We start from the raw sequence: 21,048 nt of genomic DNA, 5'->3' as shown, positions 1-21,048 counted from the left end.
GGACTGATGGCTGAGTGCAGTAGGGCTCAGCAAAGCAATCTTGTCTGCCAGCACTTCCATCCCTGGAGAGAACTGCCCTCACCCCTTTCCCTCCAGCCCTCACCCTGGAGCTAGTCTGTTCAGTTTTTCCCTGAATGTCCCTGGCACTTTTCAAGCAGCTGACCTTGCACTGAAACCCAGAGAAATGAATCTGTGAGTAAGTCCATGTGCAGGCCCCTCAAGATGAACTCTTGAGACCCCAGTAGCCCCATCTCACTCAGGTGCCTACTGGTTTTCACAGCCAGAGGTCATGAGGAGTCCTCAGCCCAGCAGTGGTGCCCATTTGTGACTTAAAGCCTATACCTCTGGTCAAAGTCCTTGCCCCACTTCAGTGCCAGCCACAAGACTCTCTGATTCCGATGTGAGCTTTTCCAGTCACCTGGCCCCACGTAGGCTCAGGGGGGTTCCTGGTACAAGGTATGACCATCAGGGGTGGATAATGGGACACTCTTGGATGCCAGGAAAGCAAATAGGAAAACAGGCACTTACTTGACCCCGTAGGCAAATATGATAAGGCCGATGAGCACACCTGTGCTGCCATCCAGGTACCAGACCGCTGAATTATGCTTGAATACCTCCGCACTCAGAAGAATAGAGAAGCCCATCACGCCTCCCACGAGGGAGTTAAACCCTGGGAAAGAAGCAGAGCGAGGCTTAGCCACCAAGAAACTCCCCAAACACCAGCCAGCTCCACACCCAAGCCGGCGCGCTGCAGGGAATGTTGCCCAGAAGCACTCTCGCAGGTGACAGCTGCCAGCTGAGACCCCTGGGTGGCATGTGGAGTCTGTTCAAATGTCACCAGAGACCTTGCTAGACAGAGCCATCACCCCCCACAGTCAGTCTCCATCCCTGCCAGGCACTCATGCCCAGAGCCTGGATGTGGTTACTGTTGGTCTGCCTTCCACACACGAGAATATCCAGACACCATGAGGTCAGTGCAGTGCCTGGCACACAGGAAACATTCAAGTATATGGTGACTCAAATCTGTTGAATGTGAATGTCTCCTGGGCCCCGTACCCAGTGGGGATCTTTTTTTTTTTTAATTTTTATTGATTAAGGTATTACAAATGTGTCTTTATCCGCCCCCCACCCAACAAATGGGGATCTTATCAGTCTGATTGTTACCCTACTTTACTGATGAGTGAACTAAAGTTAAGCAGAGTGAGGTTAAATAAATTGACCGAGGTAATCAGATTGAGAGGAGCAGGGCTAGCCCACGCCCTTTCCTTCCAGAGTCTAAGTCACCTGAGGATTTTCACTCTCTGGGAGGAAAAATGCAAAGTCAAGAATTAGGTGCATGGTTGCAGAGACGGCAATCCAAACAGAACGGAGCTGACAGATGTTCATCATCTCCTTTCACATATATCACACCTCGGTGGGTCCCCACAACTTAGGTATCACACTTCCATGTTACCTGTGAGTTTCAAAGGCCCCATGGAAAGGGAATTGCCTAGAGGGGCTCCTGAGGCCGTACTATGGTGTGAGCCGCAGTCTGCCTCAGTGTAATGGCCTGGAGAAGCTCTGGGTCCATGCTGCCTGGTGAGCCCCTGGCAGCTGGTCTGTGCAGGCTCAGCAACCTCTCCAACTACAGGCCCTGTCTCATTCCTGGGGCAACTCCACCTGTGTTGCTTTTGCCGACTCAAAATTGTTAACTCAGGTCGCACTCACTGGGGACTGTACAGCTGGGGGAGACGCTAAATGAAGAGCAGAGGGAGAGGAAGATGTGGGCGTAGAGAAGCCTTGAGCAAAGCCTGGGTAAGACGCCTTCTCAGGTCCAAGGTGGAGACTTCGACAATGGAAACAAGATGAACCTGGCTGGGCCCTGCAATGACATCTCATTGGCCATTGCAACCCTCTTCTCTTCCCTCAAATCTGTCATCTTCTCAGCTGGTGACTCGGCCCTGCACTTCTTAGAGCACAAATGTCCGGACAACAATACCTCATCTTCCCAACACCAAGTCACACCCACCATGACAGCTGCCACACATCCAGTTACATGCTCACCAAGGGACTTTGTTCTTGAAATTCTTCTCCCTCCTCTGAAACATTCCTACTGGGATAAATCGTAGCTTCCCGTCACCCACCTCAAACTCCTCCCTGACCCCACGCCACCTGCACCACAAGCCCCTTTATAAAACTTGCAGAGTTGTCTGCCCAACGGTACCTCCTATTCTCTCTTCATCCCCCACCCCTCAGGTGCTCTCCTCCACGACGCCCTCCCTGAGCTCAGTGACAGCTGAGCTGCCATGTGCGTGGTGAACTGGTTGGCCTCATCCTCCGGAACACTTTCCTCCGGTCCCGTGACTCTGCTGGCTTTCCTCTTTCCCCTCCAGCACTTCCTTCTCAGTCTCCTTCGCCAGGTCCTCTTCCCCGTCTGAGCACCCTGCCAGTGCCCGGGGCTCCTCTGTCTACATTTCCCCTGAGGGTGTCACCTCCAATCTCACACGTCCATGTCTCCCAACTTTCCCTCTTTGGCCTGTCCTGTCCCCTCAGCTGCAGACTCATAGAAGCATTTCAAACTGAACATGTTCAAAGCAAAAACCTCAATTTCTACTCAAAACACCTCATCTTCCCTGTATATGATGCCACCGTTCACCTAGCTGCCAAGACCAAACATCTAGGAGCCCACCCTTGGCTTCTGTCACTACCCAAATCTAATCACCCCCAAAATCTAATCCATCAAGTAATCCTTGCCAACTGTTACCCCTAAACTCATTCTCCATCTCTCTACCTCTCAGCAGCCCCACCGCCCAAACCTTGCCCAAGCCCCCCTCGGGCCTCGCTGGCACCCCTGCCTCCTCACCACCTTCCCTGCTTCCCCTCCTGCCCACATCTCCCTTAACCCACAATCCATTCCCCTCACAGCAGCCAGAGTGACCACAGGAAGGGGACAGCCTCTGGTTGTCCTTTGAATCATCCTGTTCTTTAAAAAAAAAAGTCTCTGTGGCCCATATCTTCTCTCCACAGGCCACCAGAGGCATCAGCAGAGCCCGTGCTCGGTCACAGGTGACCTGGGCTGCAGCTGACCTCTGCAGAGGGGAGTGGAGGTTTTGCTTTGGGTGGCTAGAGAGAAGGGGAGAAAGGAGGAAATGGCCGCTGCCCGGGCAGACTGGAACCTTCAGCCCCTCTCCCTCTCTGGGTCATGGGCACAGGTTGGCCTGTGGCGTCCTCGGAGAAGCCCAATGGAGCTCAGAAAGCAGAGAGAGCGTGAGGTTCCCCAAGACGGCCACTAGATGTCCACTCAGCTCCACCAAGGCACGGCTCTGCCAGCCAAGCACAGCCCAGACCCCTGTATCTGACACAGGGCCCCATCCCATTCGTGCTCCCACCCCGGGGTGCTGCCCACAGTTCACAGCTGATGGATTCACTGTTCACCTGGCTCACCGCCACCTTCCAGGAGGAGCCCTGCCTCCTCAGCTCTGCTCCCCTGGGTTATGACAGTCCAGCTCAGTTCAACCTCACCTCACACAGGGGTGCAGGTCACACTGGGGCTGGCGCACAGGACTGGGAGGGTCCCGTGTCTGCCTGCAGCAGCCTCAGGAACTCCAGCTGCCCTCACTCCACACAAGGAACCTGAGCTCGCAGCCCCACCCCCAAACCGCCCACCTTCCCACTGCTGGTCACTCTCTCTGGGCACTGTCCCCGCCCACCAGGCCCATTGCTTTTCTGCTTCCTCAGTTAAAACCCGGGCTGTTGTCAATAATAAAGGCTGCTATCCCTTTAAGAAGCTGAGTAGGGGCTCCACCAGTCTGGCCTTAATCACAGGTAAGAATCCGTATAACTAAGTACATCAGCTTCATGCAGGAATTCTGATGACAAGGTTCCATGTGCTGAACACCATGGCAGACGCTTGGTATTCAGAGATGAGAAGGAGCGAGTGGAGTCAGCCCAGGGCCCTCAACTCGGGTTTCCAGCGGCAGCACCAGAGCCAGGCTCCTGCCCCACCTCAGAACCCCTCCTCCTCCCGCCAGACTTTCCCATTAACTTACTGTCCAGTCATTTTACCTTCGACAACACAAAGCTGCCTTCAGCGTCGTGCTGACTGCAGCAATCGCATGTTGCCTAAACAACTAAAGGAACACAGTCGAATGGACAAGATGCGCTACACTGCGCTGAGCTACACTGCGCTGAGCTGCACAGCACAGGGTGGGAAGTCTGCAGGTTACCACACCCTGGTGTCGGCTTTCTCTGAAGACCTGCTGTGGTGAGGACACAGCCCAGCATACAGGATCTGGTGCAGACAGCCGGACCCAGCTCACATACAGCTCCGGCGTGGGAACCAGCCACTCACCAGGTGACAGGCAGGGCCCGCCCTCCCACCTGCACCGAAGCACTTTGTGGGGAGAGAGGGCCACACCACAGAGGACATTCCCAGGGCAGTGGGCACAGGTGGAGGCCCCAAGAGCCAGCCTCTCAGAAACCCCAACATTAATGAGAGGCACGGCTCCCAGACCCCACTCTCTCCCACCTCCCAAAGAGGAGATGATTACAGATGGTTCCCTAGCTCTGCTACTCAACAAATGAGTAAAATACAATTAGCAGGAGGCTGCAATTACCACTGCATATTTTGCTGACACTCCCAACGAGCAAGGAACTGCAGCGCACACCACCCACCGCCCCAGCCCCTCGTGGGTAACAGGCTTTGCCCTTCGCCAGAGTTCTCTCTGTATCTGTCTGTCTTTCTCTCACTCTGTCATCAACTCCCATGGCCCATTCATCCCTGAGCCCTGTCCATTTGACATGCATTGTTGGCCCCCTACATCCTCAGCCCCCTGCCCTCACTGCTGCCCAAGCCCCCAGGCCACCACCCTCAGCTCCCCAGACCTCCCCTGCTTGGCACTCACTGCCCCGCTCTGTTCCCCATCTGACGGCCAGAGGACTGTTTAGAAAACATTAAGCACGTCTCCTCATCTGTTTAAATATTTAGCAAAACACACAGGATCCTACACTTGACCTACAGTCCGGCAGGACCCGCCCTTCCCCACTGTCCCAGCCCTCACCCTGTGCCCCCTCCTCACGCAGCCCCCCAGGTGTCCCAGACCCCACTCTTCCCTGCCTTCCAGTTTAGGGAACAATTTTCACTTAAACATCTACTTTGTAATGACACCTCTCTGTTCAAGAATATGATGGAAATACTGCTTATGTCTGAAAATTCTGGTCAGAAGTTATTTCGTTAGAAAAATCATACTTGTCATTGGGGTCTTCTCTGTGCGCCCTATGAAATGTGGTGAGTCCAAAGGGGAGCGAAGCCTAAACAGACACTGTCTGGGATTATTGTCACACGTGATGCAGAGCACCCGTCCGAGACGGTCAAGCCCACGGTCATGGGTGGGAGGGTCCGACGGCTGGGTCCACCCTCAGGCTCCTGGAGAGCACTTGTCGGTCTGGACAGAGAAGATGCTGAGACCCTGCAAGCCACAGGGGCTTCGTGATGTTAGGGCCCAAGGCGCCTGGGAGAGGAGCTATTCCTTAGTGCTCACCCCTGGCCTGCCCTCCGCATCCCGGCACCCACGTTCCAAGCAAAGACACATGAGGAGGCATACAACACACGCTGGAGAAACCAAGGTGCAGCCAGGCCTCTGCTCTAAGGGGCCCGGGCGGAGTGGCCCCCGCAGCAACGGGAAGGAACCTTGAGGTGGCGGACCCCACACCGAACACCCATTCACAGCACGCAGCCCTGAGCTCTCGGCACAAGCCCCCTGCACTGGTCAGCCCCGGGGAGAGGAGGACTCCATGGCCAACGGAGGCATGTTCCTGCCCCGATTCTGAAACTCCAGACCACACAATCACAGGGATGAGCACTTCTCCCCCAAGCTGGGCCGCCCGGAGAGGAACGAGCACCTTTCCTAGGGCCAGCCGAATGCAAGCTGCCCACAGGCCCGGCGGCGGGGTGGGCGGTAGAGACCTCCACAGAGGTCTCAGAAGGCTGCACGCTTCTCAGGGACTGCGCCGCAGCTCTGCACACCAGAGGGGCTTGATTTAACTAGGGGCAGCCCGCCTCTGGGGACCAGGCAGGACCCTTCCTAGCAACAGGACAGACCCTAAGAGAGGAAACTCTAGTTCTGCATCAGGAGCAGCTTCCCAGCTAATGTGGCACCAGCGCAGCACCAGGCTCAAAAGAACTCTGCAGAGCCCGCCGGTCAGTGCCCCTGCGGTATCCGCTCTAACAGCACAAACCCAGGACCTGCTGCCAGCTGAGCCCTGGCTTCCCTGGGCCTGCCCTTGGTGGGGGGAGGGGGACCCTCGGGGGCCCATGGGGAGCTCCAGGAGCTGGGCTGGCCGCCTGGCCCACATAGGGGGGCCTGCACGCTGCCTGAGAGCAGAGCAGGGACGCAGAGGCCTTGCTCCCCGGTGCCAGGCCTTTTCACTGTTTTAAACAGCTCTTACTACTTAAAAAGTTTGGGTTTGCTATGGGCATGTGGCCTCCGTAGCACAGGGTGGAAGGTGGCATCTTGCAAGGGCAGATGCAGATGGCAGGCCCTGCTGGTCAAAATGGCAGGGGGGACCCTGCCAGGTTCACCTTCCCGGGTGTGGAGTGTGTCCTGGCCCCCAGGCTGGTGTGAAGGCAGCACAAACCTGTGCTCATCACATGGACAGGACCCACCTCAGGCCGGGGAATGTGCATCTAACCAACACCATAGCAATTCTGATGCTGCCAGAGGCTGTGGTCACCTGACTGGCATCCAGGGTCCCCTGGCCTTGCAGTCAGCACCTCGGATCATGTAAGGCCCAATTTCCTTGGGTCTGTTCAAAGGAACCACACACACACACACACACACACACACACACACACAGATACTCCCAGGGCAGCTGTCATTGCAAAGCTGGAAATACCACTTTGACTTCCTACCCACCAGCCCTACTGTGCAAAGGCCCACCTCCATACACAGTAGGGCATCATCACGGGACGAGGAGTCCAAGTCCACACAGTGGACTTTGTTATTTGGGGGAGAAGGGCCCTCTGCACTGCCATTCACCCCCTGCACAGCAGAACTAACAGCCACCCATGCACACCCGCCTGCTCTGTATTCCACAGAGGAGAGCACCTCGGAGTTGGGGTAGGTGTGTGTGTGAGTGGTTCTTTTCTTAAAGAAAGAAATTCAGTGATTTCTTCTCTATTTTGTGCAGACACACACACCAGCCCCACAAGCTTTTACCCTTTGACCTCTCACCTCAGGGTACAGAGGCTTCTGTATTCATGACCTCTGGCAACTGCACATGCTCAAGAATGGAGAAAAAGAGCATGGCCAGGTGGTTAGTTTGTAAAGTTTCTTATTCATACACCAGCACTAGTTCACAAACTGAAATGCATTTTTCCTGGTTTCACACCCCTTCTCTGTCATCCCAAAGGCCATGCAGGAAGTGCCCCCTGGCCCCTAGGGGCACAGGGACCCTCCACCTGGTCTGGGTTCTCAGTGGATCACTTCCCCAGCAAAGCCCTGGTTCCTGCACCTTGAACTCCCAGCTAGGTGAGCGTCTCACGGCTGGAGGGGGAATGAGCATGAGAATCCACAAAGAAAGCCTGTCTGGATTGCAGAAGAGACCTTCACTTCCAGTTTGGAGCAATGCCCACAAAGCCCGAGACTCTGGGAAGCCCTCTGTGCTTCATGATAAGACGCTAGGGAGCCCCCATCCACCCTGTTGGGGGTCAGGGCAGAGGTGATTCCTGAAGAATTTATTACAGTCCCAGGGCACACCATCTGCCCCAATAGGGAGCTCTGAGAATCATAAAACCGCCTGAGGAGGCGAGGCTAGTGAGACTTGGTCCCCAGCTGGTGACCTTTTCGGCAAGACAAGCAACTAAAGGCGACTTGCCCTGCGCCCCGGCCTGGGAGGTCAGGCGCTGGCCCCACTCACCATCGGTTATGAGCGCTCTGCTGGTCAGCACCTTCCCCAGCATGAACTTCAGCACGGCCAGCGTGCTGCAGAGGATCCCACTCAAAATGGAGACGCTGAACAGGAAGTCATCCTAGAAGAGAAAGGTCCAGATTTCAGCAGTTCACCTGCTAGAGCAAACCATCTGCAAACCACTTGCCTTAGCAGTGGTTCTCAAGCTTCTGGCCCTTTAAATACAGTTCCTCATGTTGTGACCCAACCATAAAATTATTTTCGTTGCTACTTCTTAACTGTAATGTTGCTGCTGTTATGCATCGTAATGTAAATATCTGATATGCAGGATGGTCTTAGGCGACCCCTGTGAAAGGGTCGTTCGACCACCAAAGGGGTCGCGGCCCACAGGTTGAGAACCACAGGGATCAGCTTGGTTCCCAGGACAAATAGTCAGTTGTGTGTGCTGCCACCAGGAGGCGGCTACGTTGCTTGTTGTCATACCTTCCTTACCCGTGTCCCTGGGAAATGGAAAAGGTGATTAAAACCAGACGCCCCGGACTTATATTTCCTTAGAACCATCAGGTGCTTCCTTTCCTATAGGAGATTCCCCTTTGCACTATTCTGCCGAAATGAGTGGCAATCACTGATCAGTAACAGAGCTGGTTAGAATATTAAAAACAGTGCCTTCTGGGTAGAGTTTTTCATAGAGAATTTAAAAAGCAGTCGTTAAGAATTTTGGAGCATGGAAGTACACCAGTGGCCTAAGAACACTTCAGCACAGAGCCAATGAAATTAGCCACAGGGCCAAGGATCAGTGGAGCAACTTATAACCATATTCCTCCCTTAAATTCACAGGAGACGATTAGAAGTTCAACTACAGCCTTCAAGGTGTGAAAGAGGGGCATCTAAAAATACAGTCTGCTACTGACGCAATCTTAGCACTTCCTGTAAGCTGTGACCATACCTTCGCAAGCAAGCGAGTGAGTCACATGCAAAAGAAAGCACCCCGTCTCCTGACCTCAGGCCTGAGGCTCTGGCTTCGGGCTCCGTGCTCCCTCCCAGGAGACACAGCCTCCAGAGTCTCCAATATTAAAATGCAACTGCCAGCAGAAATCTAACAGAGCATCACATATATGCAAGGAAATTGGATTTCCTAAGCATTTTATTATTCAAATTCACTAACCTGGTGACAGAAAGTTGGGAAGAGCGATGACAGCCCGCTTCCCTGAGTTCAAAACTGAACAAAGTCATTAGAAAAAAATCACCTCACTGGAAACAGCATATCCGCATGGTGCCAAAGCATCCCCCAATCCTGGCCAATGGTGGTTGGTGGGTTTTTTAAAAATATGTTATTATTGATGAGAGAGAGAGAGAGAGAGAGAGAGAGAGAGAGAGAACCAACAGGGGATCAAGCCCAAACCTGGGTATGTGCCCCAACTGGGAATCGAACCAGCGACCCTTCGGTGCACAGGACAACGTTCAACTAAGTGAGCCACACTGGCCAGGGCAGGGGTGATTGGCTTTAATATACGTCCACAGTCGTTTGCAACTCCTTCCTCTGGGAGGCACAAGTTAACTTTCCCCTCCCCTGAGTGTGGGCTGGACTCGTGACTGGTATCTAACCCATAGGGTATGGAAAGGGAAAGACAGCAACTTTACAGTGGAGAGCCCAGCAAGTGATCAAAAGTAAAATGACCATTCATAAATTATGCTGACACCACGTGCCTTCTGATATGAGGTGGAGAGAACATCTCTTTGTGTTCTACCTAAAAAGTCCAGAACCTCAGCTTAATTGTGAAAAAACATTAAACAAACCCATGTTCAGGGACAGTCTACAAAATATTTGAGTACAGTACTACTTCTGACACATGTCCAGGTCATGAAAGACAAGGAACCACCGAGGAACTGTCACAGATTGGAGGCCAAGGTGACGTGAGGACCAAGGCCAGCTGGTGTCCTGGGCTGGATCCTGGGAAGGAAAAGCTCATTACGTGGAAAAGCTGGGGCACCAGACAGTCAGGGTCTTGTCCACAGTGTGGCAGTCTCCTGGTTGGGTAAAGGTACCCTGGCTGTCTATGTGAGAGGTTAAGCCTTAGGGGAGGCTGGATGGAGGGCGTATGGGAACTCTGTAATGTCTAGTAACTTCTATAAATCTAAAATTATTTCAAATTGTAAAGTTTTTTTAAATAGTCGCCTTTCTGAAGTTGCGCCTCCTCAAATGATCAGTAAGGACTGCGCCAAGCCTGGCCTCCTGGCAGGTCCCACGTCCCTGATGTGCACGAGGTGACAGAGCGGGGCCGTGCGGGAGGACCCCAAATCAAACTCCCTTTGTGCAGGCACTGGGCAGACTCGGGGAGACCACGGCGCAGCCATAGGAAGCCGTGCGGGCATTGTGAGGGAGTCTCAAATCCGCAGGCCCAGGTGGCCATATGCTTCAGACCGAGGCATTCAACTAAGCACTCTGAGCCCCCAAATTCGCAGGCTGAGTCCTGACTCTGCTCACCGTTCACTCACTCAGTTTGCAAAGCCCTCATCCCTCACTGTCCAGAGGTGGGTACAGTCTATGTTCACCCCATCTGGACCCAGGGCACTGGGTTGATCCCCGCCCCGAAGCAGCTCAGAGAGCCCCGGTGGCCCCGGCCATCCTCACCTGGGTCTGCTAACGCAGGAAGCTGTGCTGTCTGCGGGTCAGTGACCAAGGGCAGTGGTGAGCCAGCGGACCCCTGTTCAAATCTACAACCCATCACTCGCTACGGAAACAAACCAAGCTCTCAAGTCCCAATTCTCTTTCCCGTAAATGGCAGTGTGACACCCACAGCCCTGGCAAGAGCTGATGTGCAACAGGTAGCAACTGTCATTGACGGCCCAACACATGAGCCAGGCACTAACTTCTTCCACCAAACAGCCACTAGGTGCTGACGGTCAGCCCCGGACTAAGTAGGTAACATTCCTACAGGAGGAACACAGGGGACTCACTAGGGAGGACAAAGCAGGCCCGGGAATGTAAGGAAAGGGCCGAGGCTGCGCTGGGACCGGAGTGGCTGATCAAGAGAGAAGGTGTGTGGGACCCGTCCTTCCCCAGAAGCTTCATCTTCAAGAAGCTCTCACGGCCCAAGGCTCTGAGGTTGGTTCCTGGAGGAACAGGGGACGGGTTACTGGCGTCACAGAGCAGAAGCACCTGGCGCAACTAAAGGCGCTGGAGCCCGAGCCCCCTGAACATCTGTGTGACTGGGCACGCCCTGAGCCTCCCCTCTCCCCTCTACTGTCAGATGGAGCAAAGAGCAGACCTCCCACCCCTGGTGGTTTTTTTCCCATCCTCCGTGGCTCTGAGTCCCCCTTGGCCCCAGAGACATCTGTGTGGAAGGCAGAAGTGAAGTGTGGGCCCTTAGTCCCTGGGGGCAGGTGCAGGGCGCCAGGTGCTGCTGACCCACTAGCTCCGCTTAGAGGGAGGGTGGTGGCCAGCCCAGCATCCCAGCCCCTGCTGGGCCCCTCCAGGGTCTCTGTGCCCTGAGCCACCCATGGTATCAAAGTGGAGATGATGAGGTCAGATGGGGCTCTAGAACATTTTCAGGGAACCAGGCTGCCATTGCACTGCTCCCCTCATTACCCACGTTTCCTTGCTTCCAGGCAGCCCTGCTGCCTTCAGGCCCAGATTCTGGGGCAGCAGCCAGCAGGGGCCCTTCTGCAGCTCCCCTCGCCCCCGTAAGGTCCCACCCCTACAGCCACATCCGGTGTGGTTCCCTCTGACACACCAATGCATAAGGACGTTGCAAAGTGCTAAGCAGGGCCTAACGCGGAGGAAATGCTGTGTATAAGCCAACATGCGAGCCCAGGTGTGCCCCGTCTGTGGATTATTTCTGTTACCCACACTCTGTGCCCAGGGTCACCTTCCCGAAGTCTGAGAGAACAGGCTGTGCCATCTCAAGGCCTCACCCAAGGCTTGTTGGCTCACTATTGCCGCCCTGATCTCCCTCCTAAACACATGAGCCCGGAGGGACCCCAGAGGACCTGGGCTGGCCCAGAGCTGCCGGAGTCCTCCCTCAGAACCAGCGTTCAAGTCCTCAAGTCCTCTGTGCCCGTCCCACCAGAGCCACCTGGCTCTCCTCTCTCCATACAGCCATCCATCAACTGTCAGCACAAGCAGTGTCACAGAGATGCAGGCATCAGCCTGCTCAAGACAGCTGCCATGGACTGTAGTGTCACCCAAAATGCCGAAGCTGAGGCTCTAGCCCCCCAAAGAGATGAAGCCTTTGGGAGGTATCAGGGTTAGATGGAGGCATGAGGCTGAGGCCCTCGTGATGGGATTAGCAGCCTCCTGAGAAGAGGAAGTGACTTCTCTCTCAGCCACTCCCACTCCCATTGAGGAAAGGCCAGACGAGGCCCCAGTGAGAAGGCGGCCACCTCACTGAGACGTGAGAAACACATTCCTGTTGTTTAAGCCACCCAGCCTCTGGCATTGGCGTGGCAACTAGAGCTGACAGAGTCCCTGAATGTGATAAAGAGGATCCTCTCTGAGAGTCAGGGGGCCAGAGCACGCATGGCTAAGGATGAGAAACTGCAACCCAAGGGTGGGGAGCCACCATTGGCCTCTTTCAGGTGCAGCCACACCTGCCTCACTTCCTCTCACAGCCCCGTCTAGCCAGCCTTGGACGGGAGAGACGCAGGTGCCCCGGGTCACTCAGCTGGTGGCAGGCCCTGGATATGTGCCCAGCTCTAAACCTACCAGGACACCTCATCCGTGGCCTTGTAAACATCTCTCATGTCACACGGACTCTGTGAAAACAGAGGGGCAGCCACTGCCTTGTTAGTTTTCCGTTTCCACTGTTACCAGCACTGGCCCTGTGATTGCTCAGATTTGAATCTTACTGAATGGATAGAAGATCAGGGCAAAATGGTGCAAGAAAATGGGCCAGGGACTCCAAAGCTAAGGGTAAATGTGCATTGAAGGTAAATGCTCCGTAGATGGTGTTTATGCCGTGAGCTTCTCCATGACCTTACGGAAGTGAAGGCCTTTTGTAACCATCTCAAAGCCATGATATATCTGAGAGGAAAAGGAAACGTATTCAGGAGACAGGTTACGTGCAATACAAATAGAAAAATACTATCACCAAGGATTAATCTCCCTAATAGCTAAAGAGCTCCTAGAAATCTGTAGGAAAAAGACTAAAAAAAGAGACCAAAAATAGAAAATGGGCAAAGGACAATCAGAAAATTAAAATGAGTTTTAAACCTATCAAAGATGTTGAAACTTCTTAATAAAAGAAACAAAGACCAAAACTATACAAGATATCGTTTTTCACCTACCCAACCACGAGTATTATTAAAAAGGCTTGCTCTTGAGGCCTGAGTGGGTAGCTCAGTTGGTTAGAGCGTCATCCCAATATGCCAAGGTTGTGGGTTTGATTCACAGTCAGGGCACATGTAAGAATTAAACAATGAATGCATCAATAAGTGGAATAATAAGTCGATGTCTCTCTCTCTCTCTCTCAAATCAATAAAAAAAGAGAAATAAAAATGCTTAATCTTTTAAAAAATCCCTGGCTGGTGTGTCTCAGGTGATTGGGTGTCATCCCATGCACAGGAGGTTGCTGGTTCAGTTCCCAGTAGGGGCATGTGCCCAGGTTGTGGGCTCAGTCCCTGGTGGGGAGGTGCACAGGAGGCAGCTGATCGATGTTTCACTCTCACATGGATGTTTTTCTCTCTAGATATCCCTCTCACTTCCTCTTTTTCTAAAAATCAATACAAATATTGAAGAAAAGAAACAAAAACCTTTTCTCCTGGAAAGATACTATTAAGAAAATAAAGGGCAACCACAGACTGGGAAAAAACATTTGCAAACACATTTGTTAAAAGTCTTATACCCAGCCCTGGCTGGTTTTGCTCAGTGGATAGAGCATTGGCCTACAGACTGAAGGGTCCCAGGTTCGACTCCGGTCAAGGGTACATGCCAGGGTTTGCAGGCTAGATTGCCAGTAGGGGGCATGCAGGAGGCAGCCAATCAATGATTCTCTGTTTCTATCTCTCTCTCTCCCTCTCCCTTCCTCTTTGAAATCAATAAAAATATATATATTTTTAAAAGTCTTATACCCAGATGATATTAAGAATTTCTGTAACTCAATAAGCAAACAAACAAATGACTCAATTTTTTGTTGTTGTTAGTTTTGTTAATCTTCACCCGAGGATGTTTTTTCCATTGATTTTTTAGAGAAAGCAGCGGAAGGAAGAGAGAAAGAGAGAGAGAGAAATATCAATGTGAGAGAGACACATGGATTGGTTGCCTCCCTCACGCATCCTGACAGCACTGGGGATCAAATGTGCAACCCAGGTAGGTGCCCTTAACCAGAATCAAACCTGAGACCCTTCGCTCCACAGGCTGACACTCCAACCACTGAGCCACAAAAGATTTGAACAAATAATTTACCAAGATAAGATACATGGTTAACAAATAAGCACATGAAAAGATAACCAACATCCTTTGCCAACAGAGAAATGTAAATCAAAACCACCATGAGATACTACTACATACCAATTAGAATCAGTAAAATTAAAAAGAAATAAGAGCAATCATAGTGAGGATATGAGCAACGGGAACCCTCATGTACTGCTGGTAGGGATGTAAAATGGAACAGCCACTTTGTAAAACTGACTGGCCATTCCTTGTCAAGTTAAATATTAACTTATCATAGGATCCAGCAACTCAACACACTGATATTTACCCAAAATAAAAAAAAAAAGCTTATGTCCACACAAAAACCCTGCACATCAATGTTTTCATGGTGTCAGAAAACTGGAAATGACCTAACAGTTTATCCATTTACAACTGGTAAATGGATAAACGAACTATGGGCTATAGCTATACAATGGAATACTACTTGGCAATGAAAAAGAATGAACTAATGCATTCAGCAAAAATATGGCTGCACTTCAAGAGCATGATGCTAAGTAAAAGAAAGCATGCACAAGAGACTAAGTACGTTATGATTTCATTTATATTAGAGTCCAGAAAAGGAAAACTATGCCAACAGGAAGCCAAGCAGTGGCTGGTAGGGGAGGTAACTAAGGACTGCAGAAGTGCAGGATGAAGCCTTTTGGAGGGACTGAAATAGTCTATATCATCATTGTGGTAGCAGTTCTGTGACTATACACATCTATCAAACCCATCAAATGATATGGGGCATTTTACTGTATGTACATTATTACATCTCAATAAAACTAATTTTTTACCCTCACCCTAAAGACATGTGTTTTTTTTTTGATCTTAGAAAAAGAGGAATGGAAGGAGGGAGTTGTGGGGAGAGAAGGGGAAGGAGTTGAGGAGAAAGAGGCAAGAAGAAGGAGAAAGGGAGGAAGAGAGAGAGAGAGGTAGAGAAGGAGGGAAGGAGAGAGAAAAAGATGAGAGACAAACATTGATAGGCTGCCTCCTGTACGCACCCTGACTGAGAATCGAACCTGCAACCTTTTGGTGTGTGGGATGATGTGCCAACAGACTAGTCCCAGTCCCTACTACATTGGTATATAGTAGGGACTCAATAAAACTAATTTTTTTAAAGCAACTTATCTCAGGGACCCCGTAGGTGACAATTACAAATGTTTACACAGTTTAGCTTATGCACATTATAATTCTACACATAATGTCCATTACCATGATACGAGGCAAAGAACAGATGAAAGCGCAATCATTATAAAGATAAAACCGGAGGCTGAGGTGGTCAGTGGTGGAACATAGACACTGCTGGGCTGACTTCAAGTCACATACATTTTCTGCTGATTTATTTCCACTGGGTAAACACTCCTTTTTATAGACTTATCTCAAGTGTTTCCTCCTCTGCTGAGCATTTCCTGACAGCTCACGCCCTAAGACCTGACAGGCGCACACCACGCCTCCGCTGGCCGTGTCCTCCCGGGCCCGTGACGCGTCCTTGCACCTGCTTCCTTCCTGCCCTCTCCGGTGGCGCAGCGACAGAGAGCCTCTCACCCCTCAGTGTCTCCCACGGCAATAGGAATGTCCGTGACAGGCACTGCCACCTGCAGAGGGATGGCAATCGCAACCACCAGACTTTCACAAGCAGCTTTACGGAAGATACAGAAATGTTTGTCCATTCGTCATCTGACCCACAGTGAACGTCAGTGGTCTAAGGTTACAACCAAGAGGAGAGGACGACAGGATGGGTTTCTAATGATCAAACGGGGTGCGGGAATGTTCCTCGGATGGGGAGAAACCCCACCGAGAGGGTGTTCTGGAGCACCAGGTGCCCTTGGCACTTCGGAGGAAGTAGGACATTGGTGAGGGCAAGGTTGCAATTCTGCAAAAGCCAGAGGGTCCCGGGTTGACAGACCTCCCAGCCACAGTCACGCTCCAACATACCTGACAGAGGTGGGTCTGAGCATCTCCCTCGGCTCCTACCGGCCAGGCTGTAGGACGTGAAGGCCTCCCCATGCCCGTCCTCCTGCCCATGGCCCCCAACCCACACTTCAGGACATCTTAGGAGAAGCCACCTCAGCCTGGCCTCACCTTCCAGACCATACGTGTCTTTTCTAAGACCTAGTAATGCCTTAATCTGCACTTTCCCAACTTCATTTGTCCCAAAACATGAAGAGCAGCGCCTTAACACAATGGAACAAGGAATTCCTTACATAGGAATTCCAAGAGCCTGACAGACCCCTGCGCTACAAACAGCTTTCCACCCTAAACTCTTTGTTCTGTGCCCAGGCTAATCCCGCCTTACCAAAAGATCCACACGCCCCCACCCTCGCCCAGGCTCACCGGCACCACCACCAGCCCCACACCTGGCCCATGACCAGCAAGGGAGAAAACACCTTTCGTAGAAACATGAGGTGGTCTTAAAATTACAGCACGTTATAACTGGAGCAAAGCTTACAGACGATCTAATCGATGATGCCAGTGGGGAAACTGAGGGCAGGTGGCTCCCCCAGAGGCAGCAGGGCTCAGGGCTCCCAGCCATCACTCGCCTCCACCTTGGCAGCCTGACACTGTCAACTCCTCTAACTCTCTAGGCTGGAGTGTGGTGAATGCCACATGGCTCATTTTAGGGTTCCAAGGCAATGAGGGGAGAGTTATAAAGCCGAACTGGGGAAGCGTCCATGAGGTGACAGGTGGTCACTGTCCACCGGCTCAGGAGACCTCGGCCCACCAGAGCTGGGCCTCGGTCAGCTTTCCCGCAGGAGGAGGCAGCCTGCGCTGCTCCCCCTCCCCCCCTACCAAGACTGGAGACCTGGCGGACGCGTTGCTATGGCCTGACCTACACCGATAAGTGATGATCTTTGCCAGCTCCTCTCAGCAGCCACCCAACTGGACAAAGCTGACCCCCCTGCCTCACCTTCACCACCCCCCCTTCTCTCCAGCCACTGGGCTTCCCCTGTTCCTCAATGTGATGAGCACACTCCGACTCAGGACCCCTGCTCATGCTGTCCCCTCCCACCTCCTCACCCCTGTCATATCCCTGCCAAGTTTCACCTCAGTGAAGTGGTCCCTGACTGCAATCCTTCCCAATCCCTGATCCTTATTTTTTCTTAAAAGATAGCACTTTTCACATTCAAATACATGTATGGCTCTTTAAATGTAAAATTAATAGCATTGAAAACTCAGTTCCTGATTTGACTGGCCACATTTCAAGTGCTCAATAGCCAAATACGGCTATCAGTTGTCCTACTGGGGAGTGCAGATTTAGAATATTCCCATCTTCACAGAAAGGCTTATTGGACAGTGCTGCGTTAGAAACAAGTTACTCCCTCTGAACCAGGATAAAGCAGTGAGTGGCCAGAAAGTGTTGTAGACAATGCAGGCCAGGAGCAGATGGAGATGATAATCTGACAAATGGTTAAAAAGAAAATAGTTAAACACAGAATGGGACCTGGAATTCAGCAATCACAGGGCTGAATCCGTCACGATGGACTAACACTAGCATCCAAGAGGAACCTAGGGATTAGGATGTGTTTTTTTTGTTTGTTTGTTTTTTTTATCATTGCATGCTTTTTAATGGAGGAATAATTAACATACAATAAAATGTACAGATTTTTTAGACATTTGATTAGATGAATTCTGTCAATGGTAACACCCATTTAACCACTCCTAAAACAAAAGGGAGAGCATTTCCGTTACCATAGAACAATGGTTCTCAACCTTGTGGCCCTTTAAATACAGTTCCTCATGTTGTAACCCAACCATAACATTATTTTCGTTGCTACTTCATAACTGTAATGTTGCTACTGTTGTGACTCGTAATGTAAATATCTGATATGCAGGATGGTCTTAGGCGACCCCTGTGAAAGGGTTGTTCGACCGCCAAAGGGGTCGCGACCCACAGGTTGAGAACCGCTGCCATAGAAAGTTCCTTCATGTCCCTTTTCCACCCCCTGCAACCACTTTCTGACTTCAAATAAGGGGATCAATTTAGTCTTTTCTCAAATTTTATGTCAATGGATTCATACAGTACCAGACAGCTTTGCCTGGCTGTCTTTCATCAACATAACGCTTTTGAGACGCACCTGTGTTGCTGCAGGTCTCAGTAGGGTGCTCTGCACTGTCCTTGAGTTTCAGTGCCGCAGCCTCCCTGTGAGAGGCTTTCTCTAATCAGTGCTTCCGGGACACCAGGCTTTTTTATTTAGGTTCTCAGGGGAAATGCAAAAAACAGGAAGGAAGCTGGAGGGGCCTAATCACCTCCCCTCATAGGAGACCATCTGCTATCATGAGAGCTGCACCTTCAGGTCAAAATATCAGAGTGAAATGACCTCAGGCAGAGAAGCTGCTACAACAACCTCTCCCATCAACATCTACCAGCAGCCTCTAAAATATTCAGTCCAATCACTGACCAAAACCATGGCTGTCAGGATATCGCAATGCAACTTTCCCAACCTGACAACCTGCTGGCTAAAACTCCACCACTCCCCGGGCTATGGACTGCATGCTTGTGGGCCCCCACAATCATATGCTGACGCTCCAATCCCCAGTGTGATGACATTTAGAAATGGGGATCTTTAGGGGTGATTAAGTAATGATGATGGGGCCCTTGTGAATAGGATTAGTGCCCTGACAAGAACAGACACAAGAGAGAGGATCTCTCTGGACATTGTGCGGCCCAGCAAGAAGGTCGTCAACCGCAAGCCAGGAAGAGGACTCGCCCCCGACACCAAACCCACTAGCACCCCCTCGGCCTCAGAATTCTCAGCCTCCAGAACTATGAAAAATAAATGTTTTAATCCTGATCAAGACACAGAGTAGGTAACCACTGTGCTCGCCTCCTCCCATGATCACATAAAGATTACAACTGAATTATAGAATAATCAACGTGGAGAACCATCTGAAGACTGGCTGAACAGAAGTCCTATAACGGAGGATATAAAGAAGCCACATGGAGACTGGTAGGAGGGGCAGAAACAAGAAATGAGCTGGCCCCACACCCACGTGTTGTGGTTGAGAATCAGGAGGGATATCTCAGCTACAGAGCGAGCCATCCCAGTCCCTCACCTGGCTCCCCAGCCCAAAGCACCAGTGCTGGGAAGAGGAGCCCCCATAACATCTGGCTGTGAAATCAGCAGGGATTCATCCATCCAGGTGAGGCAGAAGGCTGCTGGAAACTCAGGTGTCCTCTTAAAGGGCCCACACACAGACTCACTTGCTCATAGGCACCCACGCTGGGCTTCAGCAAAGGGCTGGGAGGTGGGGGTGGGGGGTGTGAATGCCAGAGACATACAGGGAGAAACTGAATTATGTGGCTTCAGGGCAAGGGCTGTAGGGACAGCCACATTGCCCCATATTGAACCCTCCCCACACACAGTCAACTGGAATCTACATTAACCTGGTGAACACGGGGTGACTACCTGAGGCCCAGCCCCTCCCAACTCACACTCCTCCCAGGCTCTTTCAGCAGCAGACAGTTGACCTTAAAAACTCTCCAAGGTCCGCAAGCCCCAAGCTGGCCTCAAGGTGCCTGTACCTTTTGCTGGGTGGCCCAGGCTCAGCACTGGTGCCAAATTTGAATCTGCCCTAACCTGGTGAGCACTACTCACCCCACCTGGGGATTCCCTGAGACCTCACCTCACATATTGTCCATGGGCAGGCGGCAGGTGCAGCAGGCCTCAGGGTGTCCCATGCCTCCTGCCGAGCAGCCCCCAGACCCAGCACAGGCAGCTACCAGCCACTGATTGCTGTGTAGCTCCTACCAGGCAGCCCAGGCAGCAGCTGGCCTTGGCCTGCACTGGAACCCTTCCCAAGAGGCCCCAGAACCAACACAACAGGGCACCACCCAATTAGCACACCCGGGCACACCCCAAAGGGGGTCTCTGCAGGCACCGAACCCTGCTGGGGTGAATCCGATGCTGGGGGACCAGCCAACCCTCACAGCCAGTCAGCTTGAGGGTCAGCTCCACCCACTGATATGCCAACAGCAATCAAGGCTCAACTACAACCCACACAAGGGACACCCCTGACACTCCCCACAGGTGACCAGGGAGGCTGTGCCACTGGGCCCCACAGGTCACCTATGACACAGGCCACCCTGCCAAGACCAAAAGACGTAGCAGCTCTACCTCATACACAAACAAACAACGAGTCAGCCAAAATGAGGAAATAACCATGTCCCAAATGGAAGAACAGGAGAACACTCTAGAAAAAGAACCCAACAAAATGGAGGCGAACAATCTAACAGATATGGAGCTCACAGCCCTGGTTATAGGGATGCTCAGTGACCTCAGAGGGACACCCGATATGTTTACGCGCTGTTTCTTCTTATATCCTAATGCTGCCATCATACTTACTATGGAGATGTTCAGACCTGAACAGCTTTATATCCCACAGAGAGAGAGCAAGGAGAAATAAATAAATGTCTGTTGGCTATGCCCCCCAATCTATAATATTTTGTCATAGCAGCCAGACAGACTTATACATCCACCATCACTCCCACCGATAGATAACTCGTTCGCCAGAAGAGCAGTGGGGGTGCGGGTTAACAGCTGTAAACCAAATTCACCTTCTGAGAGATTCACATGCTCACATAAGCGGAGCAGCCAGCAGCAGTTTCTAACACTGACAGAGCTCTCCACCCTGTCTGCCACGCCCCCTCCCATCGTTCCAACAGCCCCCGCATCATACCATACAGCCCCCCCATACCATAAAGCCCCCCATTGTCCCATACAGCCCCCATCATATCATTCAGCCCCCCT

General features: G+C 51.9%; 1 protein-coding gene across 1 annotated transcript in view; it reads right to left on the bottom strand.

Moving 5' to 3' along the window:
• TMEM163 (transmembrane protein 163) overlaps nt 1–21,048 on the bottom strand; it is a 251,670-nt gene that overhangs the window by 2,607 nt on the left and 228,015 nt on the right. The window contains exons 7-8 of the mRNA XM_006767749.2: nt 7,897–8,008; nt 529–670 (exon numbers count right to left, since the gene is read on the bottom strand). Of these exons, the coding sequence (XP_006767812.1) occupies nt 529–670; nt 7,897–8,008 (254 nt within the window). The remainder of the gene's footprint in view (nt 1–528; nt 671–7,896; nt 8,009–21,048) is intronic.

Source organism: Myotis davidii, unplaced genomic scaffold, assembly GCF_000327345.1.
Source record: "Myotis davidii unplaced genomic scaffold, ASM32734v1 scaffold923, whole genome shotgun sequence".
Classification (NCBI taxonomy): Eukaryota; Metazoa; Chordata; class Mammalia; order Chiroptera; family Vespertilionidae; genus Myotis; species Myotis davidii.
Note: the sequence above shows the minus strand (reverse complement) of the source record. Positions and strands in the feature narration are given on the sequence as shown.